At 49.3% G+C, this 20,400-nt stretch overlaps 1 protein-coding gene across 2 annotated transcripts in view; it reads left to right on the forward strand.

The window, feature by feature from the left end:
• Positions 1-20,400, forward strand: part of KCND3 (potassium voltage-gated channel subfamily D member 3) — a 224,069-nt gene that overhangs the window by 3,636 nt on the left and 200,033 nt on the right. Inside the window, exons 1-2 of one of the 2 annotated variants that reach the window (XM_081492696.1) lie at positions 1,564-1,995; positions 3,460-4,637. In XM_081492696.1, the coding sequence (XP_081348822.1) occupies positions 3,532-4,637 (1,106 nt within the window). In that variant the 5' untranslated portion in view covers positions 1,564-1,995; positions 3,460-3,531. Of the gene's footprint in view, positions 1-1,563; positions 1,996-3,459; positions 4,638-20,400 lie in introns of those variants that run through there. The other variant, XM_081492697.1, reaches the window with a different exon arrangement.

The raw sequence follows: 20,400 nt of genomic DNA on the forward strand, positions 1-20,400 counted from the left end.
AAGGAGTCTCAGCTCCTTTCCTGAAGCTTGTCAGCATAAATGCCATGTCATAGGATTTTTGTGGGATTAATTAACTGTTGCTGCAAAAAGTGCTTAAACCAGTGCCCACTGCATAGTCAGTGATCAATAAATGTTAGCTAAATCTGAATTGGAATTATCTTGTGACCAATCTTTAAACTGCAGGCTTTCTTCTCAAACTTCTCTTGCTCCTCAGAAAACCTAGCTAAGTGTGTGTTTAGGGACTACAGATTCTCCTAGTAGCCTAAAGGAAATACAGGGAGTTAAAAGGGTACATTTCTTGAAAAAAGATATAAAATGCATGGGATGTGTTCCCCAATCTTCTATCAGCGGCATGTGGATTACTCATTGCCATGGATAAATGATCCCCCTGTTCTTTCCTCAGTTCCTGTAATCAAGAGCTCATCAGGCCTGCGCTGTTTTTCTGTTCTCTGACTGGTGACATTTAGAGGGAATGTCATTGTCATTCTCAATGTCTTCTGTGGCACCTGAATCAACCTCCCTTCATGAGGAAGCAGAAAGTCCTGTGAACACGCTCCTTAGCATGCAGAGGGGAAACTGAGGTAGAGGTCGGCTCCTTGGGAAAACTCCATTGAGAGCCACAGTGGGTCGGAGGCACTTAAATTGGGTTCATTTTATTTAGATCTGTCTTCAGAGTTTACTGAGTGGAGAGAGAATGCCCACCCTTGAAAACCCTGATGGTGTGGAATAAAATCGATGGATTACAATTGGCATCTATATAATCTGGATTCCCACCTGTCCTTTATTGTGCCCACCTTTGGGGGTCATGGGTAGGTTGAGCACCTACTACGCTACCTCCTGACTTGTCATGTAAAGATAGAAGCATCGTGGCCTTTACCCTTAAGGAGCTTAGTGTGGGATGGGGAAAGAAGGGAAGAGGCCCAGCTATCCCCTCGAACTCCACATTGAAACGGCCTGGGTTTAAATCTCCCTGCCTAATCATTACATCCTTCAGCCAGTTATACCTCCTCATGCTTCATCTTCCTCATCTGCAAAATGGGGACGACAGTGGTGTCTGCCCGCTATGGGTGTTGGTGGGGTGGATTGAAGTGGTCCATGCCATGTAAGCATGCGACACTGTGCTGGCTGGCAGTCAGCCCTCAGTAAACATCACCTAATATTCTTCTTACAGGAAGACCTCGAGAAGCAGTGTAGCACAGGATCTCAGGACATGTGGTGTGGGGTCAGACTGCCTGTCCAGGACTGTAGTCCCTGTCCTTCCCCCTTCCAGCTAGCCAACTGCTGAATTTCAGACCTCTTCTTCCTAGGGTTGCTGGGAGGATTACATGAGCTGATCCATTGGAGACAGTGCAGTGCCTGGCATAAAGTCAGCGCTCAATTATGTTGGCCATGATGATAAGACTCGTGGAGAGTGTCAGGAACCCAGGCGAGAGGGTGATAGGTGCTAGGGAAGAGGAGCAAACAGAGTGCCGAGAGCCCAAAGGAGGAGAGAATTTCAGAGTGGGGAGAGGAAGACGCATCACAGAGAGAGCAAGGCACAGGGGAGATTCTAATAGGAGGGCTGGGTGAAGGGGAAGGATAGTCCCAACAGAAGGAAGAGTGCCCACAGACAGACCCCCAAGGATTATGCATGAGCCCATCTAGGATCTAGGATAGGTGCCTGGGTCATGGGGCTGGAATGATAAACCAGGATCCATTTGTGAAAATGCCAGAATGCCAGTCCAAAGAGTTCAGACTTGATTTGGTAGACCATGGGAAGATGTTGGTTTAGGGAGATTAACCCGAGCAGGATGGATTTACTGGGAACAGGAGAAATGGGGATCGGGGGGATGAGAGACAAACAGACCAATGGGAAAGAGAACTCAGGGAAACGGGGCCTTATGAGGGCAGAGACCTACTGTCTCATTATTTGGCAATTATTTGCATCTTTGGGTGCAGCAGTGATGAAGATGGCCAAGGTGACAGGCCGGGGGTTAAGGATGCTGTGAGGAAAAGGTGAGCAGCTTTTTGCAAGGAGGTAGACCCAGCTTCCACCTGTCCGGTTTCAGAGATCTCCAGGTGGCAGAGACTAGGGATGGCTCAGGAATGAGAGGAGGGAGAAATCTGGAAAACTTAGAGTTGGGAGTCAGGAGAAGCAAACAGGGTTACAAGGAAAGATGAGATCAAATCTCCTTACAAGACTCATCCTCTGCCTCATTTATTTAAACCAGCTGAATTCCAGAGGGTCCAAATAATTCTGAGTCAGGATTGGCTCTGCGAGATCAGTTTAGGATCTGGGAAAATGAGCGTGTCAACCCCAAACAATTTCCCGTTGCTGTTCCGTGTGTTTCTGTGTCACCACGTGTCTCCCCACAGATGGTATACATTTGGGGATTGCAGACTCATTTCACTACTGTCTTTAAAAAGCCAGACTCGGGAAGGTAAATCTGTTTCCCAAAGCCAAATATAATTCTCCGTGCCATTGTTCCCTCCATCCATGCAGGTGATGGGGAAGTGTGTACACAGCCCGGTTCAGAGAGTGGTGAGTGAAGGGCCAAGGTGGCTCAGCTCCGGAGGAATCTCTGAGGCCAGGTGAAAGAGGCTGGCACGGGAAAGGGTATTGTTATATAACCTGAGGGAGTTAGGGATGGTGGGCAGATGGAGACGGGAGGCGAGGAGTCTGGAGATGGCAGTAAGTGTGGATCAGCTTCCTCTGGGAGGGAGAAGGACAATGCTTGGAAGGCAGGTGAACCAAGAATCTAAGAGTCCTTTACAAGGTGGGGGAGGAACCCTAGCCTCCCAGCCTCTCCCACATCTTTCTATTATGGCTCTGAGAGTGTGACTGGACATGCAGTTGCCAAATGTCCCAGCTGAATGTCCCAGAGGGTAGCACGCCACTAGGGTCAGCCTTCTCCATGGAACTTGGGGACAGAACTCCACCAAGTTCTGGCATCTCAGAGAATTTTCCAGAGTGCTGGGCAGCCCCAGCCTCCTCACCAGTGAGGAGTGGAAAGAATGTGTTTCCCTGATCTCCCCTCTCCACACCCCATTCCTGATTACCCTAGTGGGTGAAGAGAGAAATAAAAATTAGCATGTTTATCCCACTTTTAAATTCGTTTAATGAGAACTCATTTACCCTCTCCCAATTTAAATTCGTAATAACACCATAACCTTTCAGAGCTGATTATTACCCACGTCAACCCAGATCTTTCTGCTAAAGAGGCTTTCCCTCCAAGTGCTCCTGAGCCCTCTTGGAACTTGACAATTTGTCAGGCAGTCAACAACATCTGGTGATCCCACATTGCTGCAAGACCGGGTGCGGAATCAAGTCCCCTGTCTTTTGTGGCGACTTCAGTTCCATTCATTTCCCTTCCAGACGTTTGCTGTTTCCCTTCCTGATGACCCTTCCCTGTGTCCCATCTCCCACCCGGGCGCAGACAGGGGACTCACCGGTTCTCTGCTCTCTCCTCCTGTCTCCAGGGGTCGCTGAACTAACTTGCAAGCTGGTGTGCGGGGTGGCAGAGCAGTGGCCGCCCAGGAGCTGGAGTCACCATGGCGGCCGGAGTCGCAGCCTGGCTGCCCTTCGCGCGGGCTGCGGCCATCGGGTGGATGCCGGTGGCCAACTGCCCCATGCCTCTAGCCCCGGCCGACAAGAACAAGCGGCAGGATGAACTGATCGTCCTCAATGTGAGCGGGCGGAGGTTCCAGACGTGGCGGACCACGCTGGAGCGCTACCCGGACACACTGCTGGGCAGCACGGAGAAGGAGTTCTTCTTCAACGAGGACACCAAGGAGTACTTCTTCGACCGGGACCCGGAAGTGTTCCGCTGCGTCCTCAACTTCTACCGCACTGGCAAACTGCACTACCCGCGCTACGAGTGCATCTCCGCCTACGACGACGAGCTGGCTTTCTACGGCATTCTGCCCGAGATCATCGGTGACTGCTGCTACGAGGAGTACAAGGACCGCAAGAGGGAGAACGCCGAGCGGCTCATGGACGACAACGACTCGGAGAACAACCAGGAGTCCATGCCCTCGCTCAGCTTCCGCCAGACCATGTGGCGGGCCTTCGAGAACCCGCACACCAGCACGCTGGCCTTGGTCTTCTACTACGTGACTGGCTTCTTCATCGCCGTCTCGGTCATCACCAACGTGGTGGAGACGGTGCCATGCGGCACGGTGCCCGGGAGCAAGGAGCTGCCGTGTGGCGAGCGCTACTCGGTGGCCTTCTTTTGCCTGGACACAGCCTGCGTCATGATCTTCACGGTGGAGTACCTCCTCCGGCTCTTCGCGGCGCCCAGCCGCTACCGCTTCATCCGCAGCGTGATGAGTATCATCGACGTTGTGGCCATCATGCCCTACTACATCGGCCTGGTCATGACCAACAACGAGGACGTGTCGGGTGCCTTCGTCACGCTCCGGGTCTTCCGCGTCTTCAGGATCTTCAAGTTCTCGCGCCACTCCCAGGGCTTGCGGATCCTGGGCTACACGCTGAAGAGCTGTGCCTCAGAGCTCGGCTTCCTCCTCTTCTCCCTCACCATGGCCATCATCATCTTTGCCACTGTGATGTTTTACGCCGAGAAGGGCTCCTCCGCCAGCAAGTTCACAAGCATCCCCGCCTCGTTTTGGTACACCATCGTCACCATGACAACACTGGGGTAAGTCGGAGCTGCTGGACTGGAGAAGGGCGGAGGTTGGATTGACGGGGACACTGTGGATGGTATCAGAGCTGGACACAAAAGGATGGAGTCACTTCCCCAAGTTGTAGGAGCAAGGGAAGTTGCTAATCAGAAGAGGAAGGCACCTAAGTGATTTATTTGGGGATGATGAATGCTCTGAATTGAGTTTTCTTTTAGGAGTAGGGTATGTATTTTACAAAACACGGGAAATTGTCACCATGGCTTTTTTCAGCCATGCATTCTGTGTATGTGTGTGTGGTGGGGGAGGAGTGAGTGAAGACTGCTGCATTCTTATATGCACCTGAGCTTGCAAGGGCTGCCTTGAGGAGGAAAACAGGGCAGCAGGAAGGAAGAATGCTGTAAGAAGTTCAGTGAGAGTTGTCAGGAGGGTACAGATTTCCATTAACAGGAGACGCTAAACTCTCTTTTTGGAGTCTCCCTGCATTTCTCCTTCGTAGTATATTTGCAGGCTGTTTTCTCTTCTGCCTTATTTTTCTTTTTTGCTGCCACAGATGCTCAAGGGCTCAGTAGCTCTGAGCAGACTTTCTCTAAGTGACTCTGAACTTGGGTTTTCTGCAAAGTGAGGCACCTGATTTGTTTTTTTCTCACTGTAGTCTTGCTTTCTCAGTCTGATTCTGTGATGGAATGATCCTTCAGCCTACCTGGGCAATGGTGAGATGGTCTGATGGGCCATGTGGTCAGACACAGTAGCAACAATATCATCAGTGGGAGGGAAAGGTGCTCAGTGAGGTCACGGGTGATTCTGTCTCTTCCATCTCCCCAGGGTCCCCTCTCCAGTTGAGATCACCGAAATATATTTATGGTGCTGGGATATGAAGCTTTCCATCAGAGGATTGGGGAGGGGTGGGGGGTGGTTAGGAAGCAGATTACAGTCTTCACCCTAACAGGATTAGAGCCAGCAAAGGCAGCTTCATGGAGATGCGTATTTCTTAGGGGCTGCTGCTTCAGCCATGGAAAGTCATTGAGGCTCAAGCAAAATCCCTTCACAATTCATACACTGGGGCTGTATTTGCTTAGGCCAGGAAGCATTATATTGCTGATGGAGAATTCATGAAGCTTTTTATTTGGTGTTTGACAATTCAGTTGGTGGCGTCCTGGTGATTTGATTTTTTTTCTTCCTGGCTGAAACCCTGTGGCGCTGGTATCGGTTTTTCCATAGTGCTTATTGGGAATGACTGACCAGGTGACAGGACCTTTTAAAATGATTACATTTGTCTTTCTGCCACACAGAAGGGAGGAGCAAGGGGGAGAGTGAGGGGTGTTGTTGTCCATTTGTGAAGGCCACATTTGATGGAGGCGTTCCATTCATCTGGCAGAGGCCACTTTGCCCTTTCCTTCCTCTTCAACACACATGTAGTCTCCCACTAACTGCTCCCACCCAAAGTGGGTAAGGATGTCTGGCCATTTGACCTTGTCTCTCTTGACTCAGGGGGTAGATGTGGCTTCCTGGCATGGTGGGATATTTAGGGATAAGATGGGCTGGAGAGCTGGCCCTGTGTTAGGAGAAGGAGGTACATTTGCTGCTTCTCTGCTAACCTGGCCATCCCTTTTGCTTTCCTGAAGGGGACTTCTCCATGGCCAGGACCTCCATGGCTACACTCTGACTGTCCAGTACCCTTAAGTGCCCCCTGATGGGACTCATGACGCGAGTGATGCCTCAGGACTGCCATAGGGAGAAAACAGGGCAGACGGATGAGTGTCACAGTTAAAATGGGGCCATTTCAGAGGAGATCAATGGAAACTTCAATGGCCACCTGCCCGTTACTTTTTATTATTAGCATAACAGCATATGTGTGTCTACTATGTGTCAGCAGTGTGCTGAGCACTTTGCATATGTTATCTCTTTAAGTCTTCACAACAGCCTTGCAAGGTAGGAAAAATTCCACGCAACTTTGAAGATGCAGCAGGCGAGGCTCAGAGAGGTTAAGTAAATATCTGTAGTCACATAGCTGCTGAGGGGCAGCATGCTTTTCAAATACCAGCCTGGCTGTCTCCAGGGCCCTTTCTCTTCTCATTTCCCACTCTACTTGTTCCCGTACCATCAGGGCCTGTAGGTGGAAATCAGCCCTTCAGAGCTTTTCTTTTTTTTTAATGGCCTCAGGATGTCATAGTCTATTCTAATCCTATCTCTGTTTTAGAAAGTGTCAGCATGGTGAGGACTACAGGCACCTCACTAGGCACACAGGGAATTTATGAGTATATAAAACATTTCCTTCTGGCCAGTTTAAGTTCTACCTGGGAAATTAATGGCTGCTTTCACTGCAAAATCTATTTACTGTCACTGGGAAGATCAGTGATTTCCTTTAGCCTTTGCTGTGTAGATCAAGGTCAAGTCTAGCATCAGGGGGTGGACAGTCGTGGCCTCACATTTTCTTTTGGGAGGTGGGGGAGGGGCAGAGCAAGAGGACTGCCAGAGAGTGAGGAGTCCTGCATGGGAAGACACACACTCCCCCCTGACTTCGGGCCCTGCGAGCTCTTCACCCTTCCCTTCCTCAAGCAGCAAGCTGTCTAGCCTTAGAAAGGAAAGACTCACAAGCAAAAATGAAGCCTTCCGTCATGTCTTGCTTAACCTCCATTAAGTAATGGGAAAGCAGGCTTTTTCTTCCCATCCACCCTGACCAGTGTCGGGTGGATTGGGCTGCTTGACTTTGACCTGAGTTGGCAGTGGGAACCATCACCTGGCTCGCTGCTTGACTCAAACAGCAGGTATTTGACAAAACTCTTAAATGGGTGAGTCAACGAGAATGGGGCTCCTTTTCCATGTGCTTGGTCTGATACTGTCCTCAGTCCCTTCCAGACCCACCTGTCCTCTCTCTAGGGTGGACCCAAGATTTGTGTCTGCCCCAGCCCTGGCCTCAGGGAGAGAGCAAGGCAGCCTTCATCTGGTGTGTGGTCCTCCCTCACTGGGATGATCTGCGATGCTGTGGATGGTCTTCTTGCTCTTATCGGAGGTCTTACCCACCAGATCCTGGAAACTGTTCCTCTCCTCTGGCTGCTCTCTGTCCTGAGCACATTCATTGGCTACTTGTAAGCTTGTTGGATCATTCTAGAAAGCCTGTCTTTGCTTACTCTTTGCTGGTGTTTGAACCCCAAGTGGCCGTGCGATGCTAAGGGCCAGTGTTCTGCCACATTCCACATTCTGTCTGGTTGCTTCCAATAATCCCTGGCAGGAAGAAGTAGGTTCTTCCTGTCTCCAGATCCTTCCCACCCAAACATTCCCAGGCTTCCTATTTCTAGTCTGGAAGGACTGTCCTGTGTACCTTTGCTGACTGACTAGCCGAGGGCTGATGTGTCAAGTGAAGGAGTTTGATCTTCCTGGCTCTGGTTGCCATCTCTCTCTGCCTGCTTTCCCAGGACCCACTGATGAGTTACTCAGGTGTCCTCCAGGGAGGGATCTCCTGGAGCCAATTATTCCCATTTATTTAATTTCTCAGAATATCTTGAGCACACAGAACAATAACAACCCGGCTGCCACCAATGCTGGAGGATGGCTTTCCTTGGCCACCTCCCATGCTTGTGGGGAAGACACCTTTGCCCAGCCCAGGGTTCCCTGGTGCCCCCTTGACAGTTGAGCTTCCAAATTCACCATTAAAGGATTAATTTCTGTGCTCATAATTGACGCTATAAATAAAATAAATCCTCAATTATCTCAGTTAACAGAGGGAAGGGATAACACAGAGCTCCCAATGTTAAATAAGACCAGCACCTCTAGTTTGGGAATGTATTATATGTCATAGACTTTTTCAAAGCAGATTTTCCCTCTTCATTTTGTTTGACTTTGCTTGACATCACCACTGGGCAGACTGCCTGAGCCAGTCCATGGGTGAAGCTCACGTGGGGCATGGGGCAGATGGGAAGGAAGCTTTGTGAACAAGCATCCACAAGGACCATCGAGGGCCAGCTCCAGGCCTGGAAGGGATAAAGTGCTCTTGGACATCTTAGGGAGGGGGAATTGGGCTTGGGAAGGGCACGGAGCAGTGTCACTCTAATGAGATGGCCCGATGCTGCCTGGTTGGCTTGGTTATGTAATTGAGACCGGCAGCCTATCTGTCACCCTGTGCCCTGAGATGAGAGAGCTTTTGACAGTGTCCAAAAATCACTTTAACGAAAACAGAATCGATTTTTACTTCTTCCAAGCACGAAGCAGCCTCCAGGTAATTTGCATTTCCCTTTAAAGTCTAATCCTGGAAGGGGCCTGCCTGAGGTTTCAGAGACTGGGAGCCAGGCCTGGGAGATCAATATGGGCACTCCACAGAATGGGGTGCTTGATCAGGCACCCCCAGTGGAACCAACCAGAGGTGGGTTTTGTTAACCCTTCACTTCCTGAAATTCTGGCTACACCATCATCCACTGCCTCTGGGGGTTCCACCAACCCTCCTCCTACCTTCCAAGGGCCTTGGAGTGGGGTGTTGGCCAAACAGTGCCCATCTAGATGGTGGTGGGTCCCTGCCTGGGGGATCTGATTATAGTGCAATTACTGGAATAAATGACCTCAGGATCTCTTGGTTTGACATTTCTTAACCAATAGTTCTCTGGTGCTGAAATTCCTAAGAGAGAGTGGAGACCTGCATCCCAACAAGGAATCATTCATTCATTCATTCAACATTTATTGAGTGCCTACTGTGTATCAGCCAGCACCATAGGCTCTGAGAATGCACAGGCGCCATGATTGCTTGTCAGCCCTATGTGAAGTACAGACAAAATGAATGAGACTCATTTCTCTTTTTTTGAACCAAAACAAGAGAGGGTGGGAAGAGCAGGGTCAGAAAAGAGGCTTTTATTCACATTCTTCCCGTACCTCCAGAGACTACCCCTCACTCTGCCCTGTCTGGCTAACTCCTGTCATCCTACAAAACAGCCCACATCGTCTCCTCCAGGAAGGCTTCCCATGTGCACTGCCATGCATCTTTCTTGCCAATTGCCACATTTCATTAACTTTGTTTATATGTCTTTTTCCCAGAATATGAGTTCCTCAAGGGCAGATATCTGCTTCAAAGATCACTTTATGATCTATACCTAGCACAGGACCTGATATGTACTAGGCTTCAGTATATATATGTTCAACCAAACAGGTGTGTACTCTGGCTTACCCATCTTCAATTTTCTCACTTGTTAACCATCTCCTGCCCATTGTAAGAACCAGTGAAAATGCAATCTGACTGTTAGTAATATGGTCCTGTCTTAACAGGATGTTTGTGGGTGGGTGGAAATGAGGAGGCCAAGGAGGGAATTCTCTAGTTCTGATATCCGCCTAGCAGGGTTGGGGCTTTCTTGCAAGGGAAGTTTCAACCCATGTATATCACTATTGGCTGCTTGGCCAGGCTCCTTGCTCAGGCTCCTTGCTCAGACTCCAGGGCCAGGGAGGAGCAGAAAGGGTGCCATAGATAAGCCCCCCTACCCATGACGTTTCCCTCCATTCAGTTATTTATTCAACAGATACTTGAGTAGCTATTAGGCCCTGGGGATATGGCAGCAAAGGAAACAGCACCTGATCTTGTGGGGCTTACATTCTAGTGGAGAAAACCAGACAGTAAAGAGATAGATGGATACACACATACATATAGGCAATCAGGCAGTAATGCATGCTGCAGAGAAAAATAAAGCATGATGTGATAAATTGGGGGAGCCACGTGTGAGAGGGGATGCAGCAAGGGAGAGCTGCTATTTTATGTGAGGAGGTCAAGACAGGCCTCTCAGATAAGGCTGAATTTGAACAGAACCTGAAAGAATGTGGGTTTCTTGGGGAAGAACATTCCAGGCAGAGGGAACAGCAAACACAAAGGCCATCAGGCAGGAGGGGCTTTGGTGTGCTGTTCTTGGAAGGGCAAGAAGGCGCTGATGGTCCAGCCCCAAGAGCAGGGACAGTTAGTGCAAAGCAGCCCATGCAGGGCCCGCATAATCACTGTGGTCATCACAGGGACTTGGCCCTCTGCCTTTTATGAGTATGCTTGGAATGGAAAGTCATTGGAGAGTTTTGAGAAGACCTGACTCACTTGAAAGGATCTGGGCAATGGGTAGTGAATACATTGTAGAAGAGAAGCTACCACAGCAATCTGGGCAAGAGATGAGGGTGGCTGGGATCTAGTGGTGACAGTGGAAAGGAGAGAAGTGAGAGATTCTGTATACGTTTGAAGGTCAAGGCCACAAGACACACTTGCTGGTCCTGTGGCCAGCCTGCCAGCTGAAAGCTTCACCAGCTCCCATGGCTGAGGACGGGCCTGAAAGACAGAGACCTAAAGGCTTCCACTGCTGGGAAAAGCATTTCACAAGAAGAGGCCTACGTAAAAGTCCTGTGATGTGGCTCCCAGACTCCGGCACCGGATGGCAGGCCTCAGAGGCTGAGCTAGAGCATGGTCATCTGAGAACAGGGCTGGACTGATGATCAGCAGGAGCATGTGCACTTGACCGAGGTTGCCTTCAACCCAGGCAGAATTTCCCCAGCATCTGCCAAGGTGCTCACCACTGTGTGGGCAGTCTTGGCTCAGAAACTGAAACGGAGCAGCCAGTCGCAAAGGCAGCAGCTCTGGTAGCTGCTGACACAGGCAGAGAGAGCACTTTGGGGCTGCAGGGGAGGAAGAAATGAATCCCCACAGGTGGAATGTCAGCCTTTGGGGTTCTTCACCCCAGGGTCACCACATTAGATTCGTCTTCTGATCCAGCTGTTCAAATCGCCACAATTTTTGGAAAGGAATTTCCATACTGATGTCCATTTCACAGCTCTCTTCCGGAATCTCTTAAAGTCAATCTCTCTCTCCCTGTGTTTGGTTTTGTTTGGGTTTCCCTCTTTAAACACACCCATAAACAAAAACATGATTCTTCCTGAGGAGCAGCAATTATTCTGCCTGAAAATAGTGTAAATAAAAGGCAGCCTGGCCCTCCCTCTCCCCAGGGGAGGGGCAGAACCCCTTGGTAACTGCAGGGGGATTTGTTTCTCTCACCCAGGAGGGAGTGCCTGTCCCAGTCCCCCAGGGCTCTTGGCCACATGCCTTTGTGGCTGGAAGCTTCTCCTGGGCAGGAAGAGGAGCAGAGACTTCTCTGTGAGTCCCCTCTCCCACTGTCCTCTGGGAAACTGACACTCTACTCACATCTTAAGTGTCCATCCTTTGTGATGAGCAAGTCAGTTTTTCTTTTCTGGGGAGTGAGAACCAGGCCCTTAGCAATCTCTTTTGGAGACTATAGTAGTGAATTCAAGCCAGCTTTGAAAGGGGACTTGTTTGTGATGTGGATGAAGGAGTTACCACAATAGCTTCAAGCATCCGAAGTTCTCAGCCAAAAGACTTACATGTATCGTGACCCCTAGGGCAAGGCCAGTGCTCCTGCCTCTGCCCAGCCTGCTTTTCTCAGACCAGAATGTAAGCCTTTCCCTTCTTCCTCCCCCCAAGCCCCATCTCCCTCCACCCAGCTCAATGCAAATGATGGGTAAGTGGGAAGGGAGGGTTGGGGAAGGAGGAGAACTCAGCCTTTGCTGACCATGCTAGATGGAGGGAGATTGCATCTAGCTCATGTAATCATATTCTGGGTGTCAGGACTCGAATGAGTGTCATTAAACTGAATCAGAAAAATCGTTTTAATATAAGTGCCACCTCACACACAAGCTAGTTGATGGAGAGATGGATGGGGCTGGGGACGCCTCCTTTGTAATGCGATGCTGTAAAATCCCATCACCTTCATTATTTCCCACCGAGCCAACACATCATAATACCCAAGAGCAGCAGAACAGCTTGAATTTAATATACAGAAAGTCCAATCAAACAATAAATGGATGGAACTATATAAAGAAACCATTTTCTGGGAGGCTGGCTCCATTCTCTGGGATTCAGCTCCCTGACACATGAAATGTGCATCAATTTTCTCCAACTAATGCAGCTGCTGAATCACCACATGTGATATTTGTTTGCTTCAAAAGGAGAAGAGGGGAACTTTTCCCCTTGCATTATCTAGCTATCGATGCAAAATTGCAAATCTCATATTCTTTGATTTGCATCCAGTGGTTCCCGGTAGCTCAGCGAGGCACCCTCCTGTTACCAACAAGACTGGAAGCACAGCCCTCCCTCCATCCCATAACCTTTACTTACTTACTTTACATCATCTTTAAACAAAATCCAACTCTGGGCCCAGAGTGGGCTGGTAGTGGGCAGGGACATCTCTACATTTGCAGTCATCTGAGAGAAACTGGCCAAACCATGGGCTGTGCTGACAAACCCCAAGTGCCTGTGATGTTCACTTCATCCAGTCTTGCCTCCGAAGTTGTATAGAGCTGATATTTCCTTCGGGACTGACTTCCTATCCCCAGCACAGCCCTCCACCTCCCCTTCCATCCCTGCTACCCAGCCAATTATTGAGAGACTATAAATGCAAATAGCAACCCGATCAGCCAAACAAAATTAACAAGGCAAATCAGCTCCTTGAAAATCATACAATACATGTCAAAGACTGATGGAAATCAGGTTTTTGTGCTTCTGATGTGGGATTCTCTCCAACGCTGCTTTTCCAATGGCATGGATAACTGAGAGTTAACCATAATTACAGGCTTGGAGCTGCTGAGAAGTATCATTAGTTTATTTTTACTTCTTCCTGGTCACGCATACTTAAACAGAAAAAAAAAAAACCTTAGGAGAATTCAACTAAACTAAATGATATCAAAACCATGGACAGCATAAACCTCCAATTCAGTTCAACAAACATTACTGAGCACCTAGTATCTGTGAAGCACCCTATTAGACAGTATTGGGGATATGAAAATGACACCTCGGTACTGTCCCCGAGAAGTTTACAGTAGAGTAGAGGATTGGAATATGTTTCTGAGTGTACAAGAGAGGATGGGACATGGACTGAAATGGTTAAAAAGTGTTTGACACAGAAGAAAAGCTTAATAAGTATTTGCCAATGAACGAGTGATTAGCTTCATGGAAAGGTGACATTTCAGCTGAATCAACAATAGTAGGCAGGATTTTGATATGTGGAAATAGGAATTCCAAGTAAACTGCAAACGAGTATGGTGCTTGGAGTGTTTAGCTAATGTGCTGGTTTGCTAGAGTTTAGGGTATATGAGGAGTGTGGCTGGAGGTGAGCAGGAACAAAAGGTTTGCTAGAGACATGAGGGTCTAAAATATTAGGCTAAGGGATTTATTTGGTAGACATTAGGGAGTCACTAAATGTGTCCCTGTGACACATGGACTAGGAAAGTGTCTTCTGGATGAATGTTAGATGGGAGCCCTTGGACACGGTGACGTTAGCCAGGAGACAGATCCAGGGAAGAAGTAAAGAAGGCCTGACCTAGGGCAGGCATGGTGGAAAAGGAGAAATAAACGTCCAGGAGGAGGTGAAGTCCAAAGTAACTCTGGAACCATATGACTGGACAAGTAGACAAACATGCAGGAGGAACAGGTTGGCTGGAGGTCAAGGGCAAAGTAGAGACCATGAGCTTGGCTGTGAGTCGGCAGTGTTTGCTGGTAACCCTGAGTGTCCTTGAAGTAGCTGGCAGGTGGGTGGAAAGGTGGGTCTGCAACTGAACAGGGAGGAGGGGGCTAAAGCAACAGGTTCTGAAATCATCATCTGAAGCAGGGAAAATAGGTGAGATGGCCCAGGAAAACATGAAGGGAAGAATGAGGAGAGGACCTGGGACCCCCTTTCTGTCCCGGGCCCTGTTTCTCTGCACCTGCCCCCTGTAGGAGTACGGGTGCCCACTGTGTGCAGCTTGGCCCATGCCTCTCTCCTTGGTCTGCAGAAGTTCCCTTTCATACTAGGTTTCTGCTGGAGCTAAAAGGTCATATTGGTTTTCTGAGTAAAACAAGGTTTTCTTTTTAGTCTCCTACCATGATAATTAAATAAACAGCACTGACCCAGGAAATCAAAATTGGTTTATGAGCTTTGCTAAAATATAATAAGAACAGAATCCTTACATTGGTTTGTGGATGGGAGATTGGGGTCTAAATAGTCACAGACGAGCAAACATCCCTTGCCCAGCTACGGAGGGTGCTGACTCTGTGTGGCACAGCCTCCATGGGTGACACTGTTGGGCCTTGCAGCGTCAGACCCCTGGGCAGAGTTTCCAAGCACTAGAGACACTGCTTGTCCCACTCATTCCCTCCTTCTTCTTAGAGCAAAACGTCAGACGTACTCCTGACATCACTGGGCGTGTCCTCTGGCCTGCCCTCTCTTGGAGACATCTCTCTTGGGCTCTTGGTAAGCAACTGGGGAAAGCGATGGTTCAGTAATTCAGCAAATTTGCATTGGGCTATCTTTGTGAGCAAAGCACGGTCCTAGTTGCTATGAGGGGCTCCAAAGAAAGGGATTGAGAACTAAGTCCTGGGAGGAGGGTGTTCAATTTGCTTCCTATATATGAGATGCCCAGGTGGCGCTAGCAGTAAAGAACCCACCTGCCAAGGCAGGAGACATAGGAGACACAGGTTTGATCCCTGCATCGGGAAGATCCCCTGGAGGAGAGCATGACAGCCCACTCTAGTATTCTTGCCTGGACGATCCCATGGACAGAGGAGTGTGGCGAGCTACAGTCCATGGGGTTGCAAATAGCTGGGCATGACTGAGTGGCCTAGCATGCACGCAGGATATGTTGAGAGTGTAGGCAACTTGCCTGAGCTCCTACGCTGTAGCAGCATTACTAGATTCAAAACAAGGTCTTCTGATTCCTTTAGAGTCTCTGCTTCATGAGAAGCCTCAGCCTAGTAACATGGGTCCTTTGTGCACACAGAGCTATATTTCTGAATTTAACAAGGTGAGAGTTCTGAGTAAAGGGCAGAAAAGTGTAGGGGAAAGTGGAGGAGGCAGGAATCAGGGAAGACTTCTTGGAAGAGGTGATGTTTCAGCTGGTCCTTGGAAGATTGTGGTGGAAATGTTAAATGTATTCCTTCACTCGATCATTTATTCAGTGAATATTGTGGGTCTCTATGTGCCAGGCAGTGTGCTGGGGCTAAGGATGTACTTATGAACAGAACAGGTAAATTCTGAGGGACTGGAATTCTAGTAGAAGCAGAAGATGATAGACAAATGAATGTACAAAATGAGAATGAAAATTTGAAGTAAAACGTAGGAAAAAAGAGATAAAGCTCGTAAGGAGAGATAGAATGAGGCCATCAGCCTGACGCAGGAAGAGATGAGGAACCCCACCTTGAGAGTAAAGGGGCAGTGTCTCTAGTGTCTCCTAAAGTGAAAGCTCCATCCACGATTAGGATTCAGGGAGAGGCTGGCCCGGAACAGAAATGATGATTCAAGAACTGTGTCCGAGTCTCTTTAGGGTTGTTATCTGGAAGGTGAGGAGACTGAATAGGTAGCAGCAGATTCACCCTGACATGTGAGGGACCACTGTCCCTCATCATCATCAACAACAACAGTAATGATAGCTAATATTGATATTATCAAACTTTTATGATGTTCCAGGTTTGGTGCTGACTATAAATCATTTACACGGATTTCCTCATGTAACCCTCCTTAACCAAAGGAGAGTGAGGTTACTGAGAAAACCGAGGCCTGCCCAGAGCCTATGGCTGGTGTCTGGAGAAGCTGGAGCTCTGTGTGCAGTATAACCAGTGTCTGCTCTTAACCTGTCACTAACCACCCAGATTTTCACCAGAGGCTTTGGGGACTGGGAGGAAGAAACAGTGCCCCCCAGTTTCCTAATGTGCTGGCACCAAAGGCTCTCGTGCTTGTTGGTAAAGGTCATGGGGGTAACGAGTGGATGGAGAATGGCAATGAAGGAAGGATCAGAGTCATGGAGAAGGAGCCAGCAGGATCTAAGGGACCCAAGCTGGTCTGGGCCAACAGAGAAGGGACAGCACATGCATGCGGGCAGAATTCACCAGCAGGCAGTGAACTTGTTGGTGAAAAGGAGGGAAGACAAAAAAAGAAGAAAGTGGGAGATTTTAGTGTTACAGTAGAGTTTGTACAAAAGAAGAAAATTTGAAGGGAGAAGTAAAGTTGTAAATATGCATAATGTGTAAATATCCTATGTAAATATCTTTCAGAATAAAAGCCTGAAAGTCTTATGCCCTCTCCCTCTCTGTGGAGATCCTGGTCCCTGGTGGCTCTATTACCCATGTCCTATGTCTAGAAGTTGGCAGCACCCCCCACCCCCACACCCATGGCAGGCCATGGGGCATAACTCAGCCTTTTACTGGCCCCAGCCCAGCCCACCAGAGACCACAGCTCAGCTCAGCAGAGCTGGAGGCCAGTCCTCACATTTTTAGAATAGAAGGAAGCAGCTCTGATGGGGGTCCTGTCTGAACCCGCTGACTGAGCACAGACTGCCCAGTCCTCCAGCCTCCTCAGCTATAGGCCCTCATGGTGATCTGTGGCTGGAAGATGGAGCAGGTTGGGGGTGGGGTAAGGAGTCTCCCGGGCACATCCTCCCTAGAGGTCATAGGTGCCACCTTGCTTCTGCCCACCTGGAGGGCTCACAGTGCCAGGTGTGACTCTTCCTTCATGAGCTCTGACCCTCCCGCTCCCCTCTGCTGGCTCTCCTAACATTGGGGTGTTAGACTCATTCAGCCTTTTTCATGCCATTTCTGCCCCAGAAATGGAGAAGAGCAGATTGCTGTTTGTGTCTCTACATTTGTTTTTGTTTTTTGTTTTTCTTTTTTCCCTTCTTCCCTGGCCTGTTTCTCTTCTGCTTCCAGAAGCTGCTAAAAGTTCTCCTGAGACTTCTGTACCTGAGGGTTTGCATCCCTGTCTTCTGAGCCAAAGCCCCCTCCCCTCCTCACCTTCCCCTCTTCAGCAGAAATGTCTCTCCTGGCCAGCAAAAGTCTGTTGTGTTGATTAATAAAACATTTTCCTGCAGCCTGGTGGGCACACTCCCAGTTTGGGCAGGGCTTAGAGAGCGATGATGAAGCGTTATGCCCACCCCCTACTTCCACACACAGTGTTTGACTTTCTCAATATTTCCATGTAAGGTCAGCTCCTCATCTGAGGAGCAGGGGCTGCTGTGTCCACACTCTGATTTAGGTGTTTTACGCTGGCTCATGTGGGTTAACTGCACCCTCCTGCTGGGGTTGGGCTCCATAGGACAATGGGAAGACCACTGAACGAGGAGTCAGGAGAGGTGGGTTGTAGGGCCAGCTTCAGCAGGCTGTGTGATCTTGGACAAGTCACTTCTGGTCCTCAGAATGCTCTTCTCAATGATGAAGGGTTGGATTTAATGAGTTCTCACTTCCAAGTCAGTTTCACAAGCTGTCAGTCTCTCGCTCTTCAGAGGAAATCTGATCATTAGCGCAGTAGCCTGGATGATCACAGCCTGGGGAACTAGCCTCTAGATGGTGGGGCACTGGGAACCATCCCATTTTCATTTCTTCATCTCTAAAGAAGTCCAAGTGAAAAGAGTCCTTGTCCAAAGTGACCATCAGAAATGCAAGTCTGCAGAGGGACCTGGGAGGTTCTGCTCAGAGACTCCTCCAGAGGGCTCCAGGGTTCCTGATGGTAAGCAGCATGGCTCAGATTCGGGTCAGCAGCTCTCAGCCACATAGCACTAGGTTTGGAGAGACCAGGGAATTGTGAATTCAGCTCCTTGGATAGGCGAGATTAGCTGGATGATGGGAAGATAGATGTTAACCGTGGGATCTGCAGAGAGCTATGTAAGCCCCATGAATCCTACTTTGCTTATCACCCTTGAGAGCTGGACTCCCTTCAACAACCTCCCTAGCAGATGGCAACGAATCTGCCTGAACATTCAGAGATGGGAATTTACCCTTTGGGCTGCAGTGATTCCGTTTTGGAGAGGGTCAGTGATCACAGCCTCCCTCTCATGTATTCAATCCAAGCCTATTTCCTCTACACCTTGGAAGTATGAGGTCTTTTGAGAACCCAAAAGGTCCTGTTAGGAAATAGTTGTGGAAGGCAAGTATAATTATGATCAGGGAAGTCATTAGGGGGCTTGGTGGCAAGAAGACCCTGGCATATGTGTCCTGGCATGGACTTGGGATGGCTCAGGTGCGGCTCTGGCAGATCCAAGCCCTGGGGAAGAGTGGAGGTTCCCAGATGAACCAGTTGCTCTTTGGGCCCTTGGGGAGCCTGCACAGCATGAATGGGCAGGTTCTGGGGTGAGTGGAGTCCCCATCCTGTCCCTGGTCCCTCACTCCCTATCCCTACTGACACCCCACCCAAGGTTTCTCCCTGCCCCACCCCCATCCCCGTCTTCTTTCCCGCTGTTATCCCTTTGGTCAGTAAATGGCCCTTCCCTTCTCCACTCCCATTATTTAAGAACATGAGCTCCCCAGAGGAACGCAGGGGAATCTCGACATTGCTATTAGCATCCGTGTGGGCAGCGTGGCTTACATTACTGTGAGTTATTTGAATGAAACCAACCATTAAATGATCACAGAGGACTGGGGAGAGGGTGAGTGTGTGGGCTGTCTCCGGCTGTGGGCATCTCACCGGCTGGCTTTCCAAAGTGCAGAGAGGACGAGGACTGAAGGGCTGGTAGCAGGGTATGGGGTATGGGCACGGAAAGGAAGTTCAATGGAAATGGGCCGGGTTAGTGAGTCATCTCGGGAGGCTCCCTCCCTCCCGTCACCACCTTCTGAAAGCACAGGCAGCCCTTACTCCTCAGAGTCAGGCACCATGGTCCCTGCCCCAGCTTCCAGCAGAGCGCCTGGAAAAGGAAGGGGCTCAGTGCTCAGATTCTGGCATGTCGCTGCCCTGTCATGCCCTGCCAGTTTACTCAGAGTGAGAAGCACCTGTACACAGGTGGCTCAAACAACATGTGTGTGTTGTTTAAATAACTTTAAACCAAGCAGGACTAGACATGGACTCAGGTGCATGGTTTGTGTGTTTCACAGCACGAAGTGAGGGACAATGTGTTGTCAGTCGTGGCTGACTCTTGGCGACCCTATGGACTAGCCCACCAGGCTCCTCTGTCCATTGGATTCTCAAGGCAAGAATGCTGGAGTGGGTTGCTATTCCCTGCTTCAGGGGATCTTCCTGATCCTGGGATCAAACCCAAGTCTCCTGCATTGCGGGCAGATTCTTTACCATCTGAGCCACCAGGGAAGCCCAGGGGATGTGCCCCAACTTGGAGTGGAATCTGTAGCTCTGGGACACTTCCTGTCCGGATAAGGCTGAGCCAAGAGAATCATCAGATCTGTTTGACCTGGAGATGTCACGGAAGAGATAGAACTCCCAGGAGTGTGCAAATGATATGAGAAAGTTGAGGGGCTTGGAGGGCCAGAAAGGGAAAGTGTTTCAGGGAAACAGTAAAAGTCGGAGGAGAGAATCAGAAATAGGCTCTATGCTCATTGTGTGTATGTGTGTGTGTGTGTGTGCTTCTGTGAAAGACTGCTGGAAGTGAGGGGTGGGGAGAGAGGAGGGGGTTCCCAGTGTAACCCTGGGCCATTGTGGGCAGGAGAAAGCCTCCAGGTCCTTGTTCTCAGGTTGGCCTGCTGAAAGGTGACCCTTCTTCCCACATCAGAAGCATCATCCTGGACCAGGACTGGGTCTTCTGATTCTTAGATGAGGCCCCCACGAACCTACAGATTTCCCCTGAAAAGCAACTCTATACCTGGAGAATTCACAGAGAATTGATGGGGCTCTTATCTCTCTGAATTTGTGTACTCCAGGGACCTCATATAAGTGAAGATGTTAGATCATTGCTTTTAAAAATTATAAAATACATCAAACATGCAAAGAAAAAACATCTTGTCATCTTTCAGGCAGCATCTATAAGACTCCCTTATGCCTATAAATATGAATGCCTCTCATTAGTATAGCAGCGTTA

The sequence above is a fragment of the Giraffa tippelskirchi genome, chromosome 5, assembly GCF_054371585.1.
Source record: "Giraffa tippelskirchi isolate mGirTip1 chromosome 5, T2T-mGirTip1v1.2.pri, whole genome shotgun sequence".
NCBI lineage: Eukaryota > Metazoa > Chordata > Mammalia > Artiodactyla > Giraffidae > Giraffa > Giraffa tippelskirchi.